The sequence below is a fragment of the Engystomops pustulosus genome, chromosome 9 (assembly GCF_040894005.1).
Source record: "Engystomops pustulosus chromosome 9, aEngPut4.maternal, whole genome shotgun sequence".
NCBI classification, from domain to species: Eukaryota; Metazoa; Chordata; class Amphibia; order Anura; family Leptodactylidae; genus Engystomops; species Engystomops pustulosus.
In genome coordinates, this window is record NC_092419.1 from 97291863 (window position 1) to 97317718 (window position 25856).

The following is a 25856-nucleotide window of genomic DNA, read 5'->3' on the forward strand; positions in this document are numbered from 1 at the left end:
CCTGCTTCTCCATGTGATGGAAGCCGCCAGGTCAGTCACCAAATACATCCTGTATGTGCACTGTGCAGTGTTCAGTGGATTTGCTTTAGGGAAAATAAATGGATTTAATGCTAAATTACTTTGAGAGAGAACAGAATGCATCATGGGATCTGTGGGCAAGCAAACTGGTCTCAGCTTGAGGGCATAGACTGACAGACATCAGTCTCCACCCACTTCACCTCTGGTGACAAAATTTTTTGTCATACACTTTAACAGAAAATGCCATAATTTTTGAAAGAAAAGAGTGAGCAGCACAAAGTAGGCAGCATTCTGTTTGTTTTTAAAGGGGGGATCACATATAAGAATTTGGTAAAATCATTATAACTTTATAGTTACACTTAAATGGAAATCTCCCATCAAAATGCAGCATGATAAACCAGGGGCACTTACTCATAGATCCAGTCACTGTGGTAATCAGCTTGTATTTGTTATATATGGCCCCTTTCCTTCTAAAAAACAACTTTTACAATTATGCTAAAAGGCTACTGGGATGGTTCTCCAATAAACAACAGAAAGAGCAGCAACCAACCAGATTCTAGCTCTCATTACTACAGAACTCTTTGGAAAAAGTGAGCAGCCACCTGATAGGCTACAATGCACTGTGGCGCATACCATTGATGAAGGGGGGTGTCCTTCCAGCATTTGAAGCGTCTCATAAATTAAAAAGGCCATCACAACCAACTCGATCACCCCACAGATTACATTAAAGTCTCACAGCCTGACAATCCTCAATCACTGCACCGTGTGGAAGGATACAACTGTAGTGGATCCCGCGCCGTCATTCTGCACTCACAATAGAGAGCAAGCGCTCAGTACAGACAAGCAACTCTCGTCTACTGCGTGGAGGACTTATCGTTGGTATAACGTCCTGGGATTGTCCTCTTGACGCCCTCTACTGGCGGCTATCAAAAGTGCACGTGTCGGATTTCAGCGCCTCAAGTTACACCAGTCACATGACAGGCGGCCGCCGCACGGAGGACTGTCCCATTGTTCCTCTCCAGAGGGGGGTGCATGAATCATACAAAATGCAGATGTTTCTTTTATAAATCTCTAGTAAAATAATACGTTATCAAAAATAATAACGTATAATAATAATAACTCGTGTGAGACCGATATTAGACCTTTACAATACAAAATATTCTGTCCAGAAATAACACTGTAAATGTTCCACCCCCCTTGTGTTCGCATATTTGTTAGTAGGGGATAATAGTGGTACAGTCCGTTGCTATAGCAGCGAATGTTGCGGCTGAGGCATCTCCAGGACGAGCAGGTCTGCGCTGGATCATAGAGAAAAGTATAAAGGATCCTGTGTATTGTACATGCGGGGGGTAGTAGTTCACCATCAAGTGTAATATGGAAGTTCTGAGGCTTGTAGTTCCTCACTGGGAGTAGTATAGGCATGGTGGGGGTTGTAGTTCCTAATCAGTAGTGGTATAGTCATCCTTGGCGTTGTAGTGCCTCATCAGGTGTAGTATGGGCATGCTGCGGGTTATAGTTTCTCATCAGGAGTAGTATTGGCATGCTGGGGGTTGTAGTCTCTCATCAGGAGTAGTATTGGCATACTGGGGGTTGTAGTGCCTCATCAGGTGTATTATGGGCATGCTGGGGGTTGTAGTCTCACATCAGGAGTAGTATTGGCATGCTGGGGGTTGTAGTTTCTCATCAGGAGTATTATGGGCATGCTGTGGGTTGTTGTCTCTCATCAGGAGTAGTATTGGCATGCTGGGGTTGTGGTCTTCCATGAGGTGTAGTATAGGTATGTTGGGGTTTGTAGTCCCCATCAGGAGTAATATGGACATGCTCGGAGTTGTAGTCCTTATCCAGTATACTATAAGCATGCTGTAGTCCTTCATCAGGTGTAGCATGGGGATGATGGGGGTTGTAGTCCTTCATCAGGTGTAGCAGACATGCTGGGACATTGGTTGTAATACAGACATGCTGGGCCTCGTAGTTCCACATTGTTCGATCCAATAAAATGACCTTTTCTTCTTCATGTAGTATATAAATCCTGTGACGTGTTGCTGCGGCCATGTATAAGTTGGATCTTCCCATAGACCCTAAGGAACTCGCTGCTGTCGAAAGGCGAAGAAACAAAGAGCAGCAAAGGCAGAGCCGGATATTCAATGCCAAAGCTCGGACAATCGGGGTGAGTGCGGGGTGTACTGCGCCTCTGATGTGTGAGCCCCATGTGTGGGAGCAGAATGTATTAATGGCCGTCTTGTGCAGGTGGATGTGGCAGCACTGGAGAAGCAGGTGGAGGAGAGGAGGACACTGGAGAGGACTGAGAAGGCGCGGGACCAGGCATTTGGTAAAGATTATTGATTCTGACGCTTTAAAATCGTAAGTGCGCTCTGTCCGTGATCCTGGACACAGATTCTGGACACGGGATGGAGCATTAGCGTAATATATATGATACAATGAGTTCCTGCTTTCTCACTAAACTGCAGTGATGACCACGATTGGAACGGTTGTCAGAAATACCAGATACACCCCAGGACTGTGATATTGATGATCTATACTCAGTATAAGTCAGTGGGATCAGATCAGTACACCTAGCACCCTCGGCGATCAGATCAGTACACCTAGCACCCTCAGCAATCAGATCAGTACACCTAGCACCCTCGGCGATCAGATCAGTACACCTAGCACCCTCAGCGATCAGATCAGTACACCTAGCACCCTCAGCGATCAGATCAGTACACCGAGCACCCTCAGCGATCAGGATCAGTACACCTAGCACCCTCAGCGATCAGATCAGTACACCTAGCACCCTCAGCGATCAGATCAGTACACCTAGCACCCTCGGCGATCAGATCAGTACACCTAGCACCCTCAGCGATCAGATCAGTACACCTAGCACCCTCAGCGATCAGATCAGTACACCTAGCACCCTCAGCGATCAGATCAGTACACCGAGCACCCTCAGCGATCAGGATCAGTACACCTAGCACCCTCAGCGATCAGATCAGTACACCTAGCACCCTCAGCGATCAGATCAGTACACCTAGCACCCTCAGCGATCAGATCAGTACACCTAGCACCCTCGGCGATCAGATCAGTACACCTAGCACCCTCGGCGATCAGATCAGTACACCGAGCACCCTCAGCGATCAGGATCAGTACACCTAGCACCCTCAGCGATCAGATCAGTACACCTAGCACCCTCAGCGATCACATCAGTACACCTAGCACCCTCAGCGATCAGATCAGTACACCTAGCACCCTCAGCGATCAGATCAGTACACCTAGCACCCTCAGCAATCAGATCAGATCAGTACACCTAGCACCCTCAGCGATTAGATCAGTACACCTAGCACCCTCAGCGATCAGATCAGATCAGTACACCTAGCACCCTCAGCGATCAGATCAGTACACCTAACACCCTCAGCGATCAGATCAGTACACCTAGCACCCTCAGCGATCAGATCAGTACACCTAGCACCCTCAGCAATCAGATCAGATCAGTACACCTAGCACCCTCAGCAATCAGATCAGATCAGTACACCTAACACCCTCAGCGATCAGATCAGTACACCTAGCATCCTCAGCGATCAGATCAGTACACCTAGCACCCTCAGCGATCAGATCAGTACACCTAGCACCCTCAGCGATCAGATCTGTACACCCAGCACCCACAGCGATCAACTGTGTGAATAGGTCTCAGCACATGAACTAATGCTGAAGCCTTTTTACATTGTATCAAAAACAGTGCTATACATGTTATAATTAGAGATGAGCGAGCACTAAAATGCTCGGGTGCTCGTTATTCGAGACGAAATTTTCCTGATGCTCGAGTGCTCGTCTCGAATAACGAGCCCCATTGAAGTCAATGGGAGACCCGAGCATTTTTCAAAGGGACCATGGTTAGGGAATAAAATGTGTTATTCAATTGAAAAAGAATGTCTTCTGATAAGTGATCAGATGTATGCAAACATCTACAACCTATTCTTCACTGTTCCGCGCGTATATTATCTCCCGACAAGTTAGCAGATGTGAAGAACAGTGAAGAATAGAATAAAAACAGTGAACACAGGATCATTTAAGTGAAAAACGCAGTGAAAAACACAGTGAAGAATAGATTGCAGATGTTCGGCACATCTGCTTACTTGTCGGGAGATACGCTGTCCCGGGATCCGCTCCTCTTCTTCCACTGAAGTCTCCCCGATCTCTCTGCCCTTCCTGATGTCTCTGTGCCGCTGCCCCGGTGTCTCCGTGCCTGCCGCTGCCCGATGTCTCCGTGCCTGCCGCTGCCCGATGTCTCCATGCCTGCCGCTGCCCCGGTGTCTCCGTGCCTGCCGCTGCCCCGGTGTCTCCGTGCCTGCCGCTGCCCACGATGTCTCCGTGCCTGCCGCTGCCCCGGTGTCTCCGTGCCTGCCGCTGCCCCGGTGTCTCCGTGCCTGCCGCTGCCCCGCTGGCTCCGTGCCTGCCGCTGCCCCGCTGGCTCCGTGCCTGCCGCTGCCCCGCTGGCTCCGTGCCTGCCGCTGCCCCGCTGGCTCCGTGCCTGCCGCTGCCCCGCTGTCTCCGTGCCTGCCGCTGCCTCCCTGCCTGCCGCTGCCCCGCTGTCTCCGTGCCCGCCGCTGCCCCGCTGGCTCCGTATCCGCCGCTGCCCCGCTATCTCCGTGCCCGCCGCTCCCCGATGTCTCTGTGCTGCTCCCTGGTGTCTCTGTCCTGCTCACCATGTTCTTCAATATGTTCTTCACACACATATATATTGTTCTTCACATGCTATTTTGTTCGCACCGTTTCGCGCGTATCTCCCGACAAGTAAGCAGATATGCTTAACATCTGTAATCTATTCTTCACTGTGTTTTTCAATGTGTTTTTCACTTAAATGATCCTGTGTTCACTGTGTTCACTGTTTTTATTCTATTCTTCATTGTTCTTCACTGTGTTTTTTTAATTAAATGCTCGATCTCAAGCAGGGGAAATACTCGTCCGAGCAACGAGCCGTTTCGAGTACCTTAATACTCGAACGAGCATCAAGCTCGGACGAGTATACTCGCACATCTCTAGTTATAATGTATATAGTGGCTGTGCTTGGTACTGCAGCTCAGTTCCATTCATATGGTCATGTGATCAATGGATGTGATGTCTCGGACTGCGTTTGTGGCATCTGTTGGGCCCCCGCCATAAACACAACACATATATTACCTACCCCAAGTATAGGTCATTAGTATCGTTGTCCTAGACACCCCTTTAATTCTCTTCATGAACCCACAGATGCCGACAGAGATTCATACGATAAAATTGCTCTGATGCTGGAGCAGAAAGAGCAGCAATTGTCCCGTGATCTGGACCAGGCCGTACTGAATTACAGGACGCAGAATCAGAAGCCCGAGACCCGGAGAGAATTCGACCTGTATGATCCAGATGCACTGAAGAAGGACCGGCCGGCCCGCATTAGTGACGATGACCCCAGGTGTGGACCCGCCAGCCTGCAGAAGTTTGCCGGAGAAGACCTGAGTGAGAAGAATCGCAAAGAGCTGCAGACAGAGATGAATAAGAAATGGCTGTCACAGCAGATAGATGAGAGGAAGAGGAGTGAGGCACAACAGATGTACGCAGGTCAGTCACCTTATAAGGTGTCCCATTACTGCATGGCTAGGAAATTCTGTAACATTCTGGGGAGGTCCAAACTCTGGGATTGCTTCCAACTGTGAGAATAAGAGGCATGAGTGCTGCTGGCACTGTACATTGTCTCCTGCCTCACAAGTCTCCATACGCATCATTTTATGACATTCTTGCAAAAAGTGGCCAACTCCTTTAAAGGGGTTTACCCATGAAAGAAAATTCTCAAATTTTAATCCTCTATTATAGGTCGATTTAGACCGAAACGTCGCAGAAAGTTACCTGTGATCTGTTGTCACAATATATGATTTTTTCAAATGTTTGGTGGAGCTGTAAATATAAACTATATGATATGAATTAAAAGAAAATCCAAAAAATCAACATAGGATGTGTGCTACGTTTTTCTCTACTATGTATTGGGGCTGAGTGCCCGACGCAAGCACCATCCGCATTTTATTAGGAGTGCGGTACCCCTGTTTCCTGGACAGTGTGGTTAGATTATCAGGGTACAGGGTTTATCTACCATCTCATTCAGCTCCTAAACATTCACTAGTATATGATACATAGAAAGAGATGATGAGATCCATGAGATGCATATTACACATGACTTATATCACAGCCATAACATACACAGCTCTGCTATATCTCACCTATAACACATACTGTCAGATCTGCTGTGCCTCCCCCTCCCCGGATAAAGATCTGTCTGCAGCTTTACTCTCCTCACACGCCTGCAGGAAGTCAGTGTCTGTGTGTGAGCTCGTCCTGAAATTCAAGGGTGGGGGATAGAGGAAGAGAGGAGCTCAGTGCAGCGTCAGACAGGAGAGCAATATGGCTGCCAAGGGGAACCAAAAGTGTATCAACCAGGACTGATAGAGACAAATTGGAATTATATCTGTGAAATGCTGTATTTTTGTTAATAACAGGGAATTAGAGAATGTGTTATTTTGTTATCCTGAGTACATATAAGAAACTTGTCTTCAAGGGAATGCCCCTTTAAGTGAACATTTCATACAGTGATACAGAGCTGAAGTGAATTTCCACCTTCATCTATTCCATGTAAGTCACAACTAACTGGTTGTGGCTACACTGCAATACCACACACAGCCTTTGGTGAAGAGTGGAGCTGTTTATGACAGTATTTACAATAATATTTGGGTTGTTATTGCTGCAGATAATTTATATGACAGAAAGAGGATGGAGCTGGATGAGAGAGCTCAGCATCTAAGCAAGATGGAAGAAGAGTGCAGGAGGGCAGTGGACATGGCCACCAATAATTTCAATCAGGCCTTGGTAAGTCCTATGGCCAGTGACAGCAGAGTGACCTGTGACCTGTCTATGATGGTGACCTTTGTTATTGGTGCAGGCCATGGAGGCGCAAGAGCGTCAGAGATTGCAGAAGCAGCAGGAAGAAGATAATAATTTTGCAGAGATTTACAACCACTTGACAGGAGACATACTGACCGAGGACCCGGCAGTGGCAGTCAGCGCCTTCGGGCCTCATCGTGTCGTGCCAGATCGCTGGAAGGGAATGAGCCCAGAGCAGCTGAAAGACATCTTAGAGACTCAGAAACAGCAATGCCAAGAGAAACAGGTAACATGCCCAAGCTCCGCACCCCCTGGCACCACGATACAGGGTGTAAATGGCTTATAGTCATGATACAGCAAGTCCAATTCTTAGATCTATGTTCAATCTGTGAAACTGTATACAGTCTGCATCGTCTGTGAATAAGCCCAGCAATCCCAATACGGCTACACGTCATATGTCAGGTAACCAGTATGTCTTATTCATGTTCTCAGAGGCTTAAGGAAGAGGAGAAGCAGCTGGACACGGAGTGGGACAGACAGCGGACATTGGCTGCACGCGCCGCAATGACTATGGAACAGCAAGAGCAGGAATTCAGCAGGGAAATGAGGAAGAGGCTGGACGAGTACAACAAGCAGCTGAGCCGAGAGCAGAGGGCACAGTGCGTATCTCCCCGTGTTAGGTTATACTTTTAGAAGGGGCTCATTCGCATTGCCATGGACTGTGCAGTGTCCTGTTTCATGGACCGACCATATTAAGCTCAGAGTCCCATCCCTTGGACTGTGGTTGATCACTGAGGTGTGAAAGAGACCTAAATCTGCACTTAGACAAGGTCATTGATATTTAAATGGGATATGTATCTGCTCACTGGGGTTCATCACTTGTATACCCTGTGCCCTATTTACCTGTGTGGGACCTCCAAAACACAGTCTGTGCTCTGTACATGTCTATGGGTTTCCCAGGATATAGACTGTGCTCCAGTGACTTCATTGGTACTTCCAGGACACAGCCTGTGCTCCATTCATGTCTATGGGTATCCCAGGATATAGTATGTGCTCCATTCATGTCTATGGGTGTCCCAGGATATAGAATGTGCTCCATTCATGTCTATGGGTGTCCCAGGATATAGCATGTGCTCCATTCATGTCTATGGGTGTCCCAGGATATAGAATGTGCTCCATTCATGTCTATGGGTGTCCCAGGATATAGAATGTGCTCCATTCATGTCTATGGGTGTCCCAGGATATAGCCTGTGCTCCAGTCATGTCTATGGGTGTCCCAGGATATAGCATGTGCTCCATTCATGTCTATGGGTGTCCCAGGATATAGCATGTGCTCCATTCATAGCTATTGGTCTCCCAGGATATAGCCTGTGCTCCAGTCATGTCTATGGGTGTCCCAGGATATAGCATGTGCTCCATTCATAGCTATTGGTCTCCCAGGATATAGCCTGTGCTCCATTCACTTCTATGGGACCACCAGGACTATGAATGTGCCATAGAAGTAAATAGTGCATAACACATAAAGAATATAAAACCTGACATGTATTATTTGGATTAATGTAATTTCTGGTTCTTTTCCAGCATGGAGTACCTGGATAAAGTGGTCTACACCAACAACCCCACTGCCCATTACCACACACAGTTCAACACTACGAGCCGCTGAGTGACCCCTGACCCCAGGAAGCATAAATAAATCTAAGATATTCTTTATGGTGAACTGTAATCAAATTGTAATAAAGATGAGTTCAATGTGAACTAAGTCTTATTTTTGTATGCAGTATACATTGACTTTTGTTTATGTAATAAGTTATTGGGAGCCGCGTCCTGTGCTCTATGCGCTTCTATAAGTGATGATACCCTAATATTTCTCTGATGATAAGGATGGAGCCCACCCCCCCTCCTTGGCGTAATGTACTGAGAAAAAATGCTGTCATGTGGGATTAAATATTATTGCTGTATTTCCCAAATATTTACCACCACATGGTGTAAGGAAATGATACGTACAGTGTCCTTACAACACCACCAGGTGCAGCTTAGATAGGAGTGTGGTACAGGACCTAAATAATCCATGGGGTTTGGATATGAGTGCAATGCCCCAATAATACAAATAATGCTGTCACATGGTGTTTAATACCTGGGTCTCACTGTGTAAAATAATTACCACCCCCATCATAAGATATTAGCGCCATATAAAAAAACACCATAACCTGGTGTTAATATATTAGCGGCATATACAGGGCTCAAAGATACACAGATATATAATGAGTGCCATATGGTAATAAATGTAATGGTGTCATATGGTGTTTAGGTATTACTGACATCATATAGAAATATATTGTACAAGCAGGGGCGTAACTACAGTGGTAGCAGCTGCTATGGGGCCCACAATGCCAAAGGGCCCTATAATCCAACCTGACACTAAAGAATGAAGGATGTGCACCATTATATACATATTTTGCTAAACATTGTACATATATATGTGATGTATATATGCTGTGTGTATGGAGTGTATATATGCTGAACGTCTGTATCTAGCACCATATGTGGGTTTATATGTGATTTGTATATGCTCTATTTGTTGTATGTAAGAGTGAAGAACTGTATATTTATATATATATATATATATATATATATATATGAGTATAATATGCATATTTTAAATTGGGAAGGGGGCCCCATTTAGAAGTCTGCTATGGGGCCCTGTCTTTCCTAGTTACGCCCCTGTGTACAAGACACAGATGTGGTGCTACCTCATGACATGACATTATTGCCACAAGATGTCCAGCCAAGGATGTGGCTGCATTAGGACCCCGGAAAGTACAGGGACCCCCCGGAAAGCACAGGATCTTTCTTGAAATCCGCTTTCCCTTTAAGACTGACAATCTACCGTCTTAAATATTGACGCGGTCCCTTTAAACGAGCGCTGAAGGACGCGTCACCGCTATTGGCTGGCTGCCTGCAGCGCCGCCTTCCTCATTGGCTACAAAGTTTATCTGCCTCCGTGCTGTCCGCCGTTCTTATTGGTCGGTCGCGAGGCTGGCTGTCTGTCTATTGGCTGACTGCTCTGCCTGGGCTTCTGGAGAAACATGGCGAATCTGAGGAGCTTGAAGGTGAGATACTGGCAGGTGGAAGGTGAGGCGGGCGCAGTGTATGGAGGGCGGGGGGCAATGCTCTGCAGCTATCACTGGTTCTATAGCTGGAGAATGACTACAACTCCCAGCATGCTCTGGGCGCCACAGGCTGCATAGTCCTGCAGTGTATCCTGCAGGCAGAGGCTGCACAGTGCCCACCATGTGCCCAGGACATGGCAGAGCTCCAGCATTACACACTAGTGGTCACTGCAGGAGTCCCCTGGGCATATCGTGGGGTGTCATGTTTTGGGGTCTATAGGATTTAACTACCAGTTCCCTATTGGTTGTGTGGGGAAAGATGCGGCTACATTCACACTTTGCTCCCTGTATTACGTCTGGAGCCATTCCCCGGGTAATCGCGTGACGTCCTGATGTCCTTCATGTGTGTGATAAGGATGTGTAGTCCTAGAAGGACAAACCCTTTAATTCTTCACACCGGGCATATTGTCACGAGCCTCTGGACCAGTATTAAACAATATTGATTGTTATTTCCTATGCACCGGCTAAGGGATAACAATAAGATCAGTGCTGGGACCTCACAGATCATAGGAACAGGGGTCTCGATCTCTCTGGTTGATGGAGCCACAGGTTGCGCATGTGTCCTTGCCCCCCGGTTCCAGTGGCGTAGCTAGGAGTGGCAGGGTCCGATAGCAGACTTCGATATGGGGGGGCCCCCCCTTCCCACTTGAAAATTATGCATATTTGTATACTCGCACATGCAAGTTACAACTCATATAGAGCATATACACACATACAGTGACATTTACAAACACACAGAATATATACACACATACAGTATATGCAGACGCGGTACACCACATACACATAAAACATATACACATCACAGAAGCAGCATATACACATCACATTTATGTTATATACATATTATGCAGTACAATGTGCAGCATAATATGGATATAATGATGCACATCCTTCACTCATTAATGTGTCAGGTCGGATGCTGGAGCCCCCTGACACTGTGGGCCCTATAGCGGTTGCTATGGCTGCTACCACTGTAGTTACGCCCCTGCCCAGTTCAATACTACAGTGTTGGGAATTGCTGAGGTCAGCGCTCAGGTATCTTCATCAGTTATAGGAGTGCTGGGGAAACCTTACAGTTTGGTTGTTCAACACTCCTGGAGTATTGAATGCTCAATCTACTGCTCCAAGAGTACATGAGGACAGAACCCCATTCGCCATAATGTGCCACTTTATTCTGTGGTGTTCAACCCTTGCTCAGTTAAACAAGGAGTTAAACAAGTTTGTTTGACATAACTGATCACTTTGTTGACTCATAGACTCTCGTGGGTCCTTTGTTTTCCATCTTGCCCTGTGGCAGAGCAGCAAGTAATATGCTGTCAACTACAAGATGCTGTGTCCCTCCCTAGGAGAAGGTTGTTGTGTTCTAGAAGACAGTACTAGAAGGGCGCGCTCATAGCACAGGCAGCCGCTGAGTATTACTATCCATGACACTTCCTTACTGTGTAAGTGACGTATTGGGATTTTCTGGTTCTTTCCTCTCAGGGCCTGGTTGGCATCGTCACCGGTGGAGCCTCGGGTCTTGGCCGAGCCACAGTGGAACGTCTGATACGACAAGGAGCCAGCGCCGTCATTCTAGATTTACCAAGCTCTGACGGGAACAACGTAGCCAAGTCTCTAGGGGAGAAGTGCGCCTTTGCACCCACAGATGTAAGGACAAGAATTTTCATCTTGGATGCTGCAAGTCTATAGAAGTCAGTAGGGGAACCAAGGGTCACAGACACTGTGGGTTCCCCCGTTACCTGCACTGGAGGGGTTTTGTACTGAGAAAGTGATAAAAGGGCATTAACCCCTTCAGTCTTATAAATAGACCCCTACCTATTAGAAATAGGCTAATCCTAATAGTCTTATATTTATGAACAACAGAACACAACCCTTTGAGCATCTAAGAGTTGAAGATCGTATCCATAGGAAAGTGGATACTGGGACCAAATCTGAAGATCTACTGGAGTCTTCTTGTATAAAACTTTTTCCTATGCAGGTTCCCCTTGGATCTTACAATGTAAAGGCTACACATTGGTATTTTGTAGATTCAGTATAGGCCTTGGAGGTGGGGAAAAAAAAGCAGAGGGTCACCTTATTGGACATTTAAACTAGTTGTACATTGTCAGATAATGGTGGGGATTTTTCTTGGTCAGCAAATCATTTATTACCTGTGATGTCAGTCTATGGCATCTGGTATCCTCAGGGCTAAAGTCCTCATTGCACACACTCTGGGCACCGTGCCAGTGCAACTTGGCATTTTTATCTGTTGGCAGATGGCGATTCATTTTACCTATGATAAATCTTTTTGAAAGCTATATTGTAGTTCCTGCAGGGAGGGGTTGGCATCAGGGCTGTATTTAAGCTTGAGGTTGCCCTAAGCACTTGCGCCCCCTATTGGTGTCATTCAGGTTATTACTTTTGTCTAGCAGCGGCCTCCCTACACCAATAAAATGCTCTGCAGCGGCCTCCATTCACATGTCTCTCCTCCAACCATGAAGATATATATTAGTCTGTGTCCATGGTTGTTGGGGAGGGGTGTTGCGTGTACTAAATATATAGATGTCAGAAATGTTTTATTTTCTTTTTTTTTGCCGTGTCCCGTGCCCCCTTCTTCCTTTTGCCAATGGTGCCTAGGTGGAAATATGGTCCTGGTTGCTATGCATTATTGACCTTTTTTTTTTTTTTTTGATTGGCATGCCTGATCTTGTGGCATGGTAACAAGTTAACATCTTGCTACAAATGCCTTCCATGCGAACAACCATTTAGTTTGCTGCCCTGACCTCATTTCTACATACCTTGGCATGGAGGATGTACTGCCCTGTAGAAACTCAACCAGCGCCCATAAATATAATCCTGGTCAATAATTCTATATAAGACTAATTAAAACTGCAACAGCTGATAACAGAGAACATCATATCACATTCAGCTGTACACATCATTACACAGATTACAAGTGATGTGTTCTTACACGTACCTGGATCATTGGGCAAAGTAAACGTGTAGATGTTGCAGATCCCAGCAGTTTTAGATGTTCTCCCCAGTCTTCTGTTTCATCCATAGGTGACCTCTGAGGCTGATGTGAACAATGCGCTGGAATTGGCGCGCTCAAAGTTTGGGGGAGTGAATGTCGTGGTGAACTGTGCTGGGATCGCAGTTGCTATTAAAACTTACAACAAGAACAAGCAGAAGCCTCACAGCTTGGAGGATTTCCAGAAAGTTATAAATGTGAGTTTAGTAAATCCTATAGATAGTTGGTGTACACATATATACAGATCTATCACTCTCATCATGTCTTGATTTTTGTACCATGATCCTTTCATTGGGCAGCTCTTAGATTTCCTGTACAATGCCCAATTTCCCCTGTAATGGCACTGTAGGAGCCATAAACATTAGTTCCTTGGTTCTTCTACTAATTTATCTGCACTTCTCTCTCAGGTGAACATCGCTGGCACCTTTAATGTTATCCGCCTGTCAACAGGTGAAATGCTGAAGAATGAGCCGGACAAGGATGGGCACAAGGGAGTCATAGTGAATACAGCCAGCATTGCCGCCTTTGATGGACAGGTAGGGAATATGTATCCTCTTTTATAGCCTCCTGATTTTTAACCTCCTCAGCCAGACTTTTATGATCATAAAATGTCTGCAGATGGAGGGTTATGTGATTAGTCCGTAAAGGAACTGCCAGGACCTTATGATGGTAATCATGAATATAAGATTGAGTACCTGGCAGGGCGATTGCTTATGGACAGATAGAGATCACATGACCCATTTTATGGTCAGGAATCTCTAGCTGATGAGGTAAAAGACGGGAGGCTTCACTTTACATATCAAGAAAGCGGAGCAGAACATTTATTTAATGTATATTGGTAAATTACCTAATAACCTGCATCCCCCACATACACACTTACACACACTTTGCTTGTTTTGTCACTTACTAAATCATGTTTCATTTGTAGGTTGGACAAGCGGCATACTCTGCATCCAAAGGTGGAATTGTAGGGATGACGCTCCCCATCGCTCGAGACCTGGCTCCACTTGGCATCAGAGTTGTGACAATTGCTCCTGGTACTTTAGTATTAATGCATCTTATATATTTTAGCTTTATTATGCGTCTGTATAATGTCTTAATGTCTCTTTTAATTTTAGGATTATTTGCTACTCCTCTCCTCCTTGGACTTCCTGAAAAGGCGAGAGAATTCCTAGCAAAGCAAGTCCCATTCCCGAGCAGGCTGGGTGACCCTGATGAGTATGCCCACCTGGTGCAGACCATCGTAGAGAACCCCATGATAAATGGAGAAGTCATACGTCTTGATGGCGCCCTTCGTATGCAGCCATAGTGAAGTGACTGCCATACGGGACTACACTAGGCTCCCCCGTCCATGATGTAAGGTATCAGAGCTCTGTTACACATGGAGCAGTGATGGAATGTACTATAAGACTGTAATGGGGGTGATGCCCCCGAGTGCCTCACCTGCCAGGAATGTGCCCAGGTCTGACAAACACCTGGAAGATCTGTTATTGGTTGTTTCATAGAATCGTTCATAAATAATTTGGAGGTTAAATAATACGTGTTTTAATAATAATAAATTTCGTTACTTGATTTTATTGTAAGTAATGTAGTCTTATTAACCTCTTTGTTACCAGTTTGGCCCATTTACATATACAATGGACTCTCACGGTCAATATGTACAGATACATGGTGGGTAGGTTCCCAGAATATACTGCTACAGTGGGTACAAAAGTATTCAGACCCCTTGCTCTATTTCATTCACCCAATTGGTAAGATCAAAAAAAGTATTTCTCTGCTCATTAATGTGCACTCTGCTCCCTATCTTGACAGAAAAAAAAATGTAGATATAAATATTCAGACATTTTTGCTGTGACAAATTTGGATTTCACTCACAATCTGTCCATTTCCTTCTGATCATCCTTGAGATGGTTCTGCTCCTTCATTGGAGTCCAGCTTTGTTTAATTTAACTGATTGGGCTTGATTAGGAAAGGCACACACCTGTCTATATAAGACTTCACAGCTCACAGTGCATGTCAGAGCACATAAGAATAATGTCTAAAAAACTGCTTCACTGTGGGGATTATGAGAGTATAACTAGTGGTTAAAACATAACCTTTATTAATATATTCTAATAAAACGATAAGGAATCCTAAACTATATTTGTGTTAAAAGAATTAGAATCCAACCCCGACAACAGACTGATGAGCATCAATTTCTGCTTGGATCTGACAGGTAATATTGGGAGGCTTTGACAGCCACTGGTTGTAATGGAAGGAAAGATGAATGCGGCCAAGTACAGAGATATCCTGGATGAAAACCTCTTCCAGAGGCTCTGGACCTCAGACTGGTCCAAACCTTCCAACAAGACAATGACCCTAAGCACACAGCTAATAACACAGCAGAAGCTTCATAGCTGACTTTTGAAAAAATATATTTTTATTGCATATCCCACACATAGGTACAAGACATTGAGGTCAGCACAGTCGTCTCATGAACTCTTGAGGGTGCTGTCACACGTCGCGTTTACTGCATGTGTTTAAAAACGCATTGCTACAGCTGAAGGGATATTTCCCTAATTAAACAGCTGTTAACGCTTGCGTTTACAAAACGCATGCCTTTATTCTTTGGTTCGGTACGATTATGTGGATACCAAATTTGTATAGGTTTTATGTTTTCATACATTTAAAAAAATTAAAACCTCCTGTACAAAATTATTTTGGGGGATTTTGCCATCTTCTGGCGCCAATAACTTTTTCATACTTTGGTGTATGGAGCTGTGGGTGGTGTGGTTTTGCGGATTTTGATGATGTTTACAATGTTATCATTTTTAGGACTGTACGACCTTTTGATCACTTTTTATAGAAATTTAAATGGCAAAAAAGTGCCATTTTCGACTTTGGGCGCGATATTCCGTTACGGGGTTAAACGCAGTGAAAAACCGTTATCATATTTTGATCGGGCATTTTCGGACGCGGCAATACCTAATGTGTTTGATTTTTACTGTTTATATTTTTATCAATTCTAGGGAAAGGGGGGTGATTTGAATTTTTAGGTTTCTTTATTATAATTTTTTTATTTTTACTATTTTTCAGACTCCCTAGGGTACTTTAACCCTAGGGTGTCTGTACGATCCTATCATATACTGCCATACTACAGTATGGCAGTATATGGGGATTTCACTACTCATACATTACAATGTGCTGACAGCATATTGTAATGAATGGGTTAACCCGAAGTAGCTTCGGGTCTTCGTGAGACGGGTCTACCATGGCGACGGATCGCCGCTCCCCGATGACGTCACGGGGAGCGACGCACCACGGAAAGATGGCGGCGCCCGTCGGCACCTTTGCCGGCGGCGATCAGCGGTAAAACACCCGCTATCGGTGCCGGCAATATGCAGCAAAGACTTACCGGCTATGGAGAGGGCTACCGGGACCCGACATGTGACGTACTATTAAGTCACATGTCGGTAAGGGGTTAAGTGTTGACCACTAGTAAAATTGAGAGGTTTAGCTGTAATCTATAGGACAGTGGTGGCGAACCTGTGGCACTCAGAGCCATTTCTGTGGGCACTCAGACCATCACCCCAGGACCAAATCTTCCTGCAGTCCCAAGCAACTTAAGAGATACTGCTCTCAGCGCTATTTTACAGCGACACTTTATTGAATGTTTGGAACTGTGGGAAAAGTGAGAAGGTGTTGACAGAAGTGCATTATCTTTAGAGGTTTTCATTCTGGACCCACCATTCTTCCCCTACAGAGAGACCCTAGAGAGAAGCTACAACAAGAGTCAGAATTTGCCATCTTTATTTTAACTGTATTGGTGGCTTCAGGGGCTAATATGATTGAAAGATGTGGAAAAACAGGTAGCGATAAGTTACTGCTTAGAATGCCATGTTGGCACTTAATGGTAAATAAGTGGATTTTGGTTGTAGTTTGGGCACTCCAAAAGGTTCGCCATCACTGCTATAGGATCTACAATACATAACATGTAACGCAGAATAAAACCATGAAAATAAACAGATTCAATGGAAACCGAGCCCTAACATATTTGGAGATTATGATTACACAATTGTAAGGATCTAACTTTATGCAATGTGACGCAGTACTAAGATCACCTACTAAAACGTCCCCAATGTGAGACTTTAATTACAGAGAAACTACAGAACTGCTAAGGTGATAAACTCTGTAGGCCGTGCTGGAGAATAGACTTGCTAATCACTCATTATGTCTGCGTCATTGTCAAATATGGATATCAATAAAATATTCAATATACATAAAATACAAATATTAAAATAATGAAAATCCCACAATAGAATAGATATACTTTTAACCTAATGTAAACAGTCAGACCAGAATGGTACTTAAAGGTCATCTACCACCAGGATGAAAGACTGTATGCAAATGGGCCTGAGGGGCTCCACTCCTCCCCATTAACAACTATGGAGCCTAGGGCCCTCCAGGCTCATTTGCATACAGTTCTTCATCCTGGTGGTAGATGCCTCTTAAATCCAGGATACAAAATAAACAAGTCATATGTAGGCGGTTTGAGGGCAGTACCAAACCAATCCAATGGATAGGAGTTGTGCTTTTTCAGGAAAAAGGATAGCTTCCTTTTGTTTTTATTATGCAAAATCCTTTTAACATGGGTAAATCAGGAGGGTCAACTAGGCACAGGGTCAGATCCATCTGGTAACAGCTTTCACATAAATGGTGCCGATTTGTTGTGAAGTGTATTGAAGGCTCTGGCAAAACTTCCAATAGTCATCAGTCATTGATTTTATCTCCTACACTTGAATATCCCATCAATGCATAGTATAGAGCAGTATACTGACTGTATGAGAGCACCACTGTTGTTCACTGGCCAAGTGCGGTATTGCATCTTTGCCCAAGTGGGAGACTTGTGATACCAGACACAGCCAGAGACCAGATTGATGCTAAAAGAAAAAAAAAAATCAAGTGGATCTTCCACTAGAGATCCCATTTTATATGTCATACATCGTGACTTACAAGTTGTGTCCCATTTTTGGAAAATCACGAGTTCTCTTGGTTTTTATGGAGCCATTTCAAGTCCATTTAGCAATTGATTAATATAATACAAATTCCCCCATTTAAAAAAGACAAACCAAATCTTCATGCGATGGTTCATTACGTCCTAAGTCTGAGTTCACACTCATCATGTCCAATGTGATGGGGAAGATGGCGCCATATCATTTCTTCTTCCTGCACACCACAGTCCAGCCATCTGGGTCTGGTTCTGGTCCCCCCTGATCAGGAGCCCTGCTGTGCGCACTGGATGCTGATGTACTGGGTGCAGTAGTAGGGGTAGCACCCGTCTCACAGTCCATGGCCTGTAACATAGGATAATACATAAGGATCAGCACATCCACAACTCAGATTTCCTCTGCATTATACACGGCTTATACATTAGGCTACATTGTATTGTTCATCATGCAAATGTGTAATGCTATATCTGCTCTGTGGCGGCGCCGCCGAGTAAAAGAAAAAAAAAAAGGGACTGATCAAAGTAGAAAAATCCTTTGAGGGATTTTCCGGAAAACACAGAAATGGATGCAGTTTTCTGAGCCAAAGGTAGAAATGGATCCAATAGGAATCATAAGTATAAAGAAAAGAGTAAGGTCCCATTCACACTATCTTTCCCCATGTAACAGGGGGTGCGCTGTGGAGAGAGGGATCACCGGTCCTCCTCTCTATGGCGCTGGGCGTATGCCATACGTTCGTGTGAATGCGCCCTAAACCTGACAGACAATCTTTAAAGAGATTTTTCGTTCACATGGGGATCGCGAGTCCCCAATGAACTATCCTATTCCGCATCTCACCTCCTCGTCCTCATCCTCACTGCTCTCCTCCTCGTCCTCCGGCGCTCTCACTTGCTGAACGTTTGCTTTAACATTGTATTGCTTCTGGCAGAGCTGAATGATCTTCTCTTTCACGCTGGTGACGTCCCCGTGTTGACATTGGGAGTAGAAGATGCAGAGCTGCTGGGCAATCTGGAATGACACCAGTCTGAGATGACAAGCGCCATACAACAATACAGCCTCTTCATCCGCCATCATCTGATGGTCTGGACTCTTAGTAATGTATACGTGTAATATACACTCCAAGCAAATAACTTATGTCAGATGTAAGACCAGAAGGCTGGACCCACGTGGGTGGAACAATCAATGGAGGTCATTGCTCTTACAACTACTGGGTCCGGCCTCTGTTAATAATACATAGGCACAGAAGCAGTTTTAAGTATATGTTATACAGTCAGTAATAACAGGTGACTGCTCCTATGGGGAGCGGCCCGTACTGTCAGACAAATATAGAAATGGAAAGAATCTGACTGTATGACCCAGCAAATCTTTCTGTACCAGTCTAACAGGAACCTTATGTAACCCTTCTGTGCCCTGGAGGATTCTGGGAAATCTTTATGTCATACCAATAAAAATTAACCCGCTGAGTAATGAAAAATCTAAAGCTCTACTTGCTGACAATACGTGGAAGCAGATTGTTACAATGCATCAGAGATTGTGCTTGTTATAAATTTTTTATATGATCGGGATGCCATTCACGGACCACATTTATAATGATTCCAGATTAGAGTGCGGTTCTATAAGATGACACTCGGGTGGTCTTCGGATCCCTATGCTATGTCCTTATGCTCTACACTAGGTATAAATACGGTGCATCAGCTTTGCCTGAAGTGTTCCTTTAAGGGAGCCTATAGATCTGCCCACCAGTCCAAACAATAGACAACCCCTTTAAATAGAGAATCATGTGCAACCTGAGAATAAAATGCCCTCACCACAGGTAAACTTCCATCCTCCACCATTGTGTCAAACTCATCATTCAGGATGCCTTGCAGGGTGTCCTCCACCTCATACTGCTCCAAATCGGCTGCAAACAAGACAATACAGTTACCCAGGGGTCAGACACAGGACCCGCTGCAGTTCTTACAATAGCAGGTACTACACCTTCTTGATTTATCCCTTTAAGGAGGCTGATACTGGATGGCAATCATCAAAGAAACTCAATATACATTTATTATGATATTACATGTAGTGTAGTTACATGTTAAAGCAGCTAGTTCCCTTCTCCCAAGCTGAGCATGCATGTTCATGGGGGGGAAAGTTTGGAGGGATGATAAAAAAAAAACTTTCATGTTAATAAATATATTTAACCATAGTGATATCACAGGATTTGTCGGCAGCCCTTTGCATACTTGTTGACAGTTTCCATCACATAGTGAAACGTTCCGCCACGATTTTCCTTTGTGTATACTTACAATTGGAGCAGAAATAATCATGCACGGCCTCCACCATCCACTGTGCCTTTTCCTGTCCATGCGGACCTCCGAATCCATTCTCTACAGCGATCTGGGAACATAAAGAGACAGTAATGTTTACTCCATTGACTACAGGAAGTCCTGCCTACAGTATACTGCCCCACCACACACAGGCAGGAACGTGCAACACTAGTCATCATATGGCTCCAGGATGACTCCCATGGAAAGAACATGCTCTTTTTATTACTTTCATCAGTTTTTTTTTCCATGTCAGCAGCAGCCAGTGTAAAATTACAGGCCGCCACATTATAAGAGATAATGGCTGTGACTCACCCTGAACCTCATGTACTGGTTTCCAGCCCCAACGCGGATCGTAAAGGGCACATGGCTAAAAATATGTTAGGGACCGGTAATAATACATGTCTGCCCGAGCTCTGGAAACCAGATAATGCAAAAATGGTCTGTAGATGTAGGTTCAACCCATGATCACAGCACTAAAGATGTGTCCACAAGTAATTCTACGGTATAATCCGTAGTGAAACGGTCATATACGTGTCAATTTTTCCTAAATGTCATGATATTTTCCCATAATACGGATTCTATACTGCAAGATATGTATGTGGGATACAGAGGGCTGCGGTTTATACATCTTTCACAAAACTCAATGCCACCTCTGCCCATTAAATGTTTTTAGTACTGCAGTGCTGTGACTTCCAGAATATGAATGATTGTGACGTAAAAGCAGAAGACCCATAGCATATAGACACAGTGGATTCTGGGATTTATGGATTACCTATCCTGTGTAGAGCTATAAATACAGAGTAGAGAAAGCAGATGGCTCCATCTAGGGCAGTGGTGGCGGACCTATGGCACGGGTGCCAGAGGTGGCACTCAGGCCATTGACCCCAAAACAGAGCTCACCAAACAGGACCAAAGTCACAAATTCTTCCTGCAGACGTAGGCAATTTAAGAGATGCTGCAATCAGCGCTTTTTTAAAATGACACTTCATTGGCTGTCTGGAACTGCAGTAAAAGTGAGAAAGTGTTGATAGAACTGCAGTATCTTTGTAGGTCATCCTACTGGACCCTACATTCTTACCGTACAGAGAGACCCTGGTGAGAAGCTACAATGATAGTATGAATGTGCCCTCCTTCTTTCAACTGTATTAGTGGCCTCAAGGGGGCCATTACGATTGATAAAATGCAATGTTGGCACATTGCGGAAAATAAGTGGATTTTGGTTATTGTTTGGGCACTCGGTCTCTAAAAGGTTCGCCATCACTGATCTAGGGTGTTGTGGATGGAAGAAGATCTACAGTACCTTAGCATGACCACTACAAAGAATATTGAGAAGTCTGCCTATGACTTTCACCGATGTGTAGTACTAGTCACAGCCGAGAACTGTAAGGGGTCAATCATACCCATATCCATTTTGTTCTTATCCACCAATAGTCTGTCCATTGATTTGTCCACTGTTACCTAAAAGTACAGATTAACTTTCTGGCATATTTCTCTTAATTTCTAATACAGATCCCCCGAGGTTCTAAAGAGTTATTACAGTGAAAATAATCACATTATTTATCATCTATACACTTAAAGGGAACCTGTTACCTCTATAAAGCCCCATAAACCTTAAACATGATGTCCAATTTTACGTGTCAACTTTGACGAAAAAGTTTTTTTTCCCCTCCGGTTTAGCAGATATCCAGTCACAAAGTCGAGGGAGCTTAGTTATCCAGTCAAGCTACTCACCTCCTCTGAGCCACTCAGCCTCAGATCAACGCTCTCTTCTCCACGTCAAAGGGTGAATTACCACACTTGCGCAGTGCATGTGTCATATCAGCCCTGCCTAGTGTGTCCCCGACACTGCTCACGCGCCAATACTGCCACTAAAATGAGGGAGGATTCTTTTACGTGGAGCTGACTAGAGGAGGGGCGAATGTCGGAGGCTCAGTGGCAGGAGGAGACTAGATAATTGGGCTCCCTCTTTGCTCCTCTGGATGTCTTCTAAACAAGAGAAAAATAAAAGTAGAGCCTTCATAATACCAGCAATAGGACACCAATGTACATCAATGAATAAGGCATAATGAATTATGTTTAAGGCTTATGGTGCTTTACAGAGGTGACCTTTAAGTGTACAGATGATAAAGAATGTGATTATTTTCACTGCAATACCTCTTCAGAACCATGGACCATAAATTCTGGATCTTTATTAGAAAATAAGAGAAATATGCCAGAAAGTAAATCTCTACTTTTTAGGTAACATTCACTCTCTCATGGGTTGTCTGTGATTTTCTTAGTGAATAAAACAAACCTTTCTACTTCCCACATGCAGCCCAATTCCTTTAAATAAGAGATTAAATGAAATTACTTCCCCCTATACACCACCTCCACAGAAAGTGGCCATGGTGGAACATGAAGGTTAAGTGGCCGGTGGCGAAGTGGGCTGACACAGGGCGTACCCAGCCCAATTGTATGCATTAGCTATAGCCGGGGAACATTCAGGCCTGAAAATTATAGCGCAATTCTACGACAGACAGGACCCGGCGTAGAATTGTCCGAAGGAGTAGCTGTCCCCCAGATACAGAGCCCCCTGATGCATCCAGTGGTGCCGGTAGGGGTGGGGACTTTGTTATACATGAGCATAAATGTCCCCAGATGTGTGAACAAGGCCTTAAATGATCAATGGCTTCTCCCAGATACTGCATAGAAATGCTAGACAACAATGTGCACCAGATCTCACTCTGTAGGAGTAACTAAGGGGGCTTTCCTGGTTGCTGACAATGTTGTAAGGGACCTCCCCCCTTTCCTGTCCCCTTCATCCGAAGTCTCCCTAACATTAAGATCTTTAATGTACAGCAGACTAACATTATGATAACTGGAGCCCAGTACTGGCTGTTGAGCCCTCCATGTCTACCCTGCAGCCTGAGTGATAGGACGCGCTGTTTGACACAGGGACCACCAGCCCGTAGCTACCCCTTCGTAGTCACCTGCAGCACCGGCCAGCTCCCAAGCACCGCCTGCACCGCCTCGTGAAACAGTCCACGTGAGTCCGGGCTGCGCGCCGCCATGACACCTCTGCCGCACAGACCGAGGAAGAGCGCCGAGCGCGGCCTGACACTGCACAGGCCACGTAATGGAGAGCCGAGCGCATCGATCAGCCGGGCGGATGGCGGACTCCTCTGTTTCCATGGAGACACAGCCACTAATAGTCAAATCCGTCTCCACGTTGCGCTGTAAATAATGTGACTCCTTCTCTATAGTCACTCATTTGGTTTGCAAAATAAGAAGCTGTTCCTAAAATAAAGGCCCCTCACATCATGGCCGCACACACATTCATCTCTGCAATAAGGAGACTACAAGCAGTAAATAACTAGTAGTAATAAATACTACCAGAAATAAATATATATATATTGTATGTGCTCACCATGACCCCATCTGCGTGCGCCATGTGGTGGCCGCAAGTTAGGACCTTTCCTAACTACAATCCACTAAACGCCCCCTACATCAAAATTTCCAGAGATTACTAACCCCACCGCCTAGTATACCTATAAAGTATAACACCACACACCTTTACCTGCCGCCACATTGTATAACGCCCCTTCTTGTGCGCCTAACTCAGTATAATGCCCCCTTCCTGTGCCCATCATATAATGCCCTGCCTTGTGCCTAGCTTACTGTATAATGCCCCTTACTATGCCCAAGATACTATAAAATACCACTAGTTTCCGACAGTCAGCAACTCAGCTCAGCCCGTGGCTGTCCGCATCGCAGATAGGGGTCTAGGATGTCAGCTGTGTCAGTGAGACACAGCTACCATCGATGGGGGAGATCGCTGATGCACTTTTGGCGGCAGCAGGTTGTGTTGAAACGCCGGTGGCGAGTGATGATGTCACATGCTGCCACCAAAACAGTGCATCAGCGATCTCCCCCAGCCCGAAGAGCAAGGAAGAGCCTGTATCATTGTGGGATCACTGGAAGGGAAGGTGAGGTAAGTATTTATTTTTCTGTAGCCATTTTCTACAGGGGACTGGTGGCTAAATTCTACAGGAGGCTGGTGGCTGTATACTACAGGGGGCTGGTGGCTGTATACTACAGGGGTCTGGTGACTGTATTCTACAAGGGGCTGGCGGCTGTATTCTACAGGGGGCTGGCAGGTTATACACTACAGGGGACTGGCAGGCTATATACTTCCAAAAACATTGTTGGAAGGGCCCCCACCAATTTGCGCCCAGGGGGCCCCACTACCCTTAATCCGGCCCTCACCCTTCCTATGCCCATCATACTATAAATTTCCCCTTCTTGTGCCTAGCTTACTGTATAATGCCCCTTCTTGTGCCCGGCTTACTGTATAATACCCCCTTTGTGCACCCATCATACTCTATAATGCCCCTTCCTGTGCCCAGCTTACTGCATATTGCCCCTTCTTATGCCCATCATACTATAAAATGCCCCTTCTTGTGCCTTACTTACTGTATTATGCCCCTTCTTGTGCCCAGCTTACTGTATAATACCCCCTTTGTGTACCCATCATAATCTATAATGCCCCTTCCTGTGCCCCTCATACTATCTAATGCCCCATTCCTGTACCCCTCGTTCTGTATAATGCTCCTGTGCTGATAAAGATAGTATTTCCCCCCTCCCCCCACCTCTTGAAATTACATCTCCCTAAAAACCAGGCCAGGATGCTTGGGCCATAAAACCAGTATGCAAAAGAACCAGATCCTATCGTAAAACCTAATGGCCCGATGGGAGGATTCGAGGAGCTTTATTCCGATGTCAGTAAAAGGTTATGCCCTGGCTAACGGAGATCACTTCTAGAACCCCCATCTTGCCATCAAATAAATATAGGCAGTCCCCTACTTAAGGACACCCGACTTACAGACGACCCATACTTAAAGACGGATCCCTCTGCCCATTGTGACCTCTTATGAAGCTCTCTGAATGCTTTACTATAGCCCCAGACTGCACTGATCAGTTGTAAGGTGTCTGCAATGACGTTTTATTGACAATCCTTGGTTTAATTACAGCAAAAAAAAATTTAAACTCCAATTGTCACTGGACCAATTTTTTTTTTTTTTTGTCTGGATCTACAATTATAAAATATACAGTTTCAACTTACATACAAATTCAATTTAAGAACAAACCTATGAACCCTATCTTGTACGTAACACGGGGACTGCCTGTACCTGTCATAGTTAAATATTTCAGCCACATGCTTTTCCCTAATAACTCCATCCAGGTCACTGCTGTTACTGTACCAAAGGTCACTGAATGGCATCCCCAATTACAGGAAGAAATAAATAAGCACATGGCAAGATATCATCAGATAAAGATTTTGAGGCATAATGGTGTCGTAGGACACAGTCATAAAAAAGCTATAAGGCATACTCCTAGCCTTGCTCATGCCATCACAGGCAGGGGGCTATATAGAAATTCAATTTTTTGGGGAATCCCTGGCAAATTCAATTTGTAGCTGCCTGTA

The 25856-nt window shown here is 45.0% G+C and overlaps 3 protein-coding genes across 5 annotated transcripts; 2 read left to right on the forward strand and 1 right to left on the reverse strand.

Moving 5' to 3' along the window:
- The first annotated feature begins 786 nt into the window (after positions 1-786).
- Positions 787-8651, forward strand: RIBC1 (RIB43A domain with coiled-coils 1). Of its 3 annotated transcripts, none has more exons than XM_072124306.1 (8): positions 787-897; positions 2038-2185; positions 2266-2347; positions 5260-5604; positions 6782-6900; positions 6974-7201; positions 7408-7574; positions 8497-8651. In XM_072124306.1, exons 2-8 carry the CDS (start codon positions 2069-2071, stop codon positions 8576-8578), a joined length of 1140 nt encoding a protein of 379 aa, XP_071980407.1. In that variant the 5' UTR covers positions 787-897; positions 2038-2068; the 3' UTR covers positions 8579-8651. The 3 variants fall into 3 exon arrangements, with proteins under 3 accessions (XP_071980407.1, XP_071980404.1, XP_071980406.1); XM_072124303.1 differs by lacking the exon at positions 787-897 and adding an exon at positions 1259-1333; XM_072124305.1 differs by lacking the exon at positions 787-897 and adding an exon at positions 1271-1309.
- A 1238-nt stretch (positions 8652-9889) lies between these two features.
- On the forward strand, positions 9890-14670 carry HSD17B10 (hydroxysteroid 17-beta dehydrogenase 10). The gene is made up of 6 exons (XM_072124308.1): positions 9890-10025; positions 11571-11735; positions 13131-13295; positions 13506-13634; positions 14027-14135; positions 14217-14670. The coding sequence occupies exons 1-6, from the start codon at positions 10002-10004 to the stop codon at positions 14405-14407; spliced, it is 783 nt and encodes a 260-aa protein (XP_071980409.1). The 5' UTR covers positions 9890-10001; the 3' UTR covers positions 14408-14670.
- Positions 14671-17669: 2999 nt separating this feature from the next.
- On the reverse strand, positions 17670-23542 carry TSR2 (TSR2 ribosome maturation factor). Its single transcript, XM_072124310.1, has 5 exons — positions 23362-23542; positions 20372-20462; positions 19892-19983; positions 18921-19091; positions 17670-18431 (listed from the first exon to the last, which is right to left on the reverse strand). The coding sequence occupies exons 1-5, from the start codon at positions 23440-23442 to the stop codon at positions 18291-18293; spliced, it is 576 nt and encodes a 191-aa protein (XP_071980411.1). The 5' UTR covers positions 23443-23542; the 3' UTR covers positions 17670-18290.
- Between the last annotated feature and the right edge of the window lie 2314 nt (positions 23543-25856).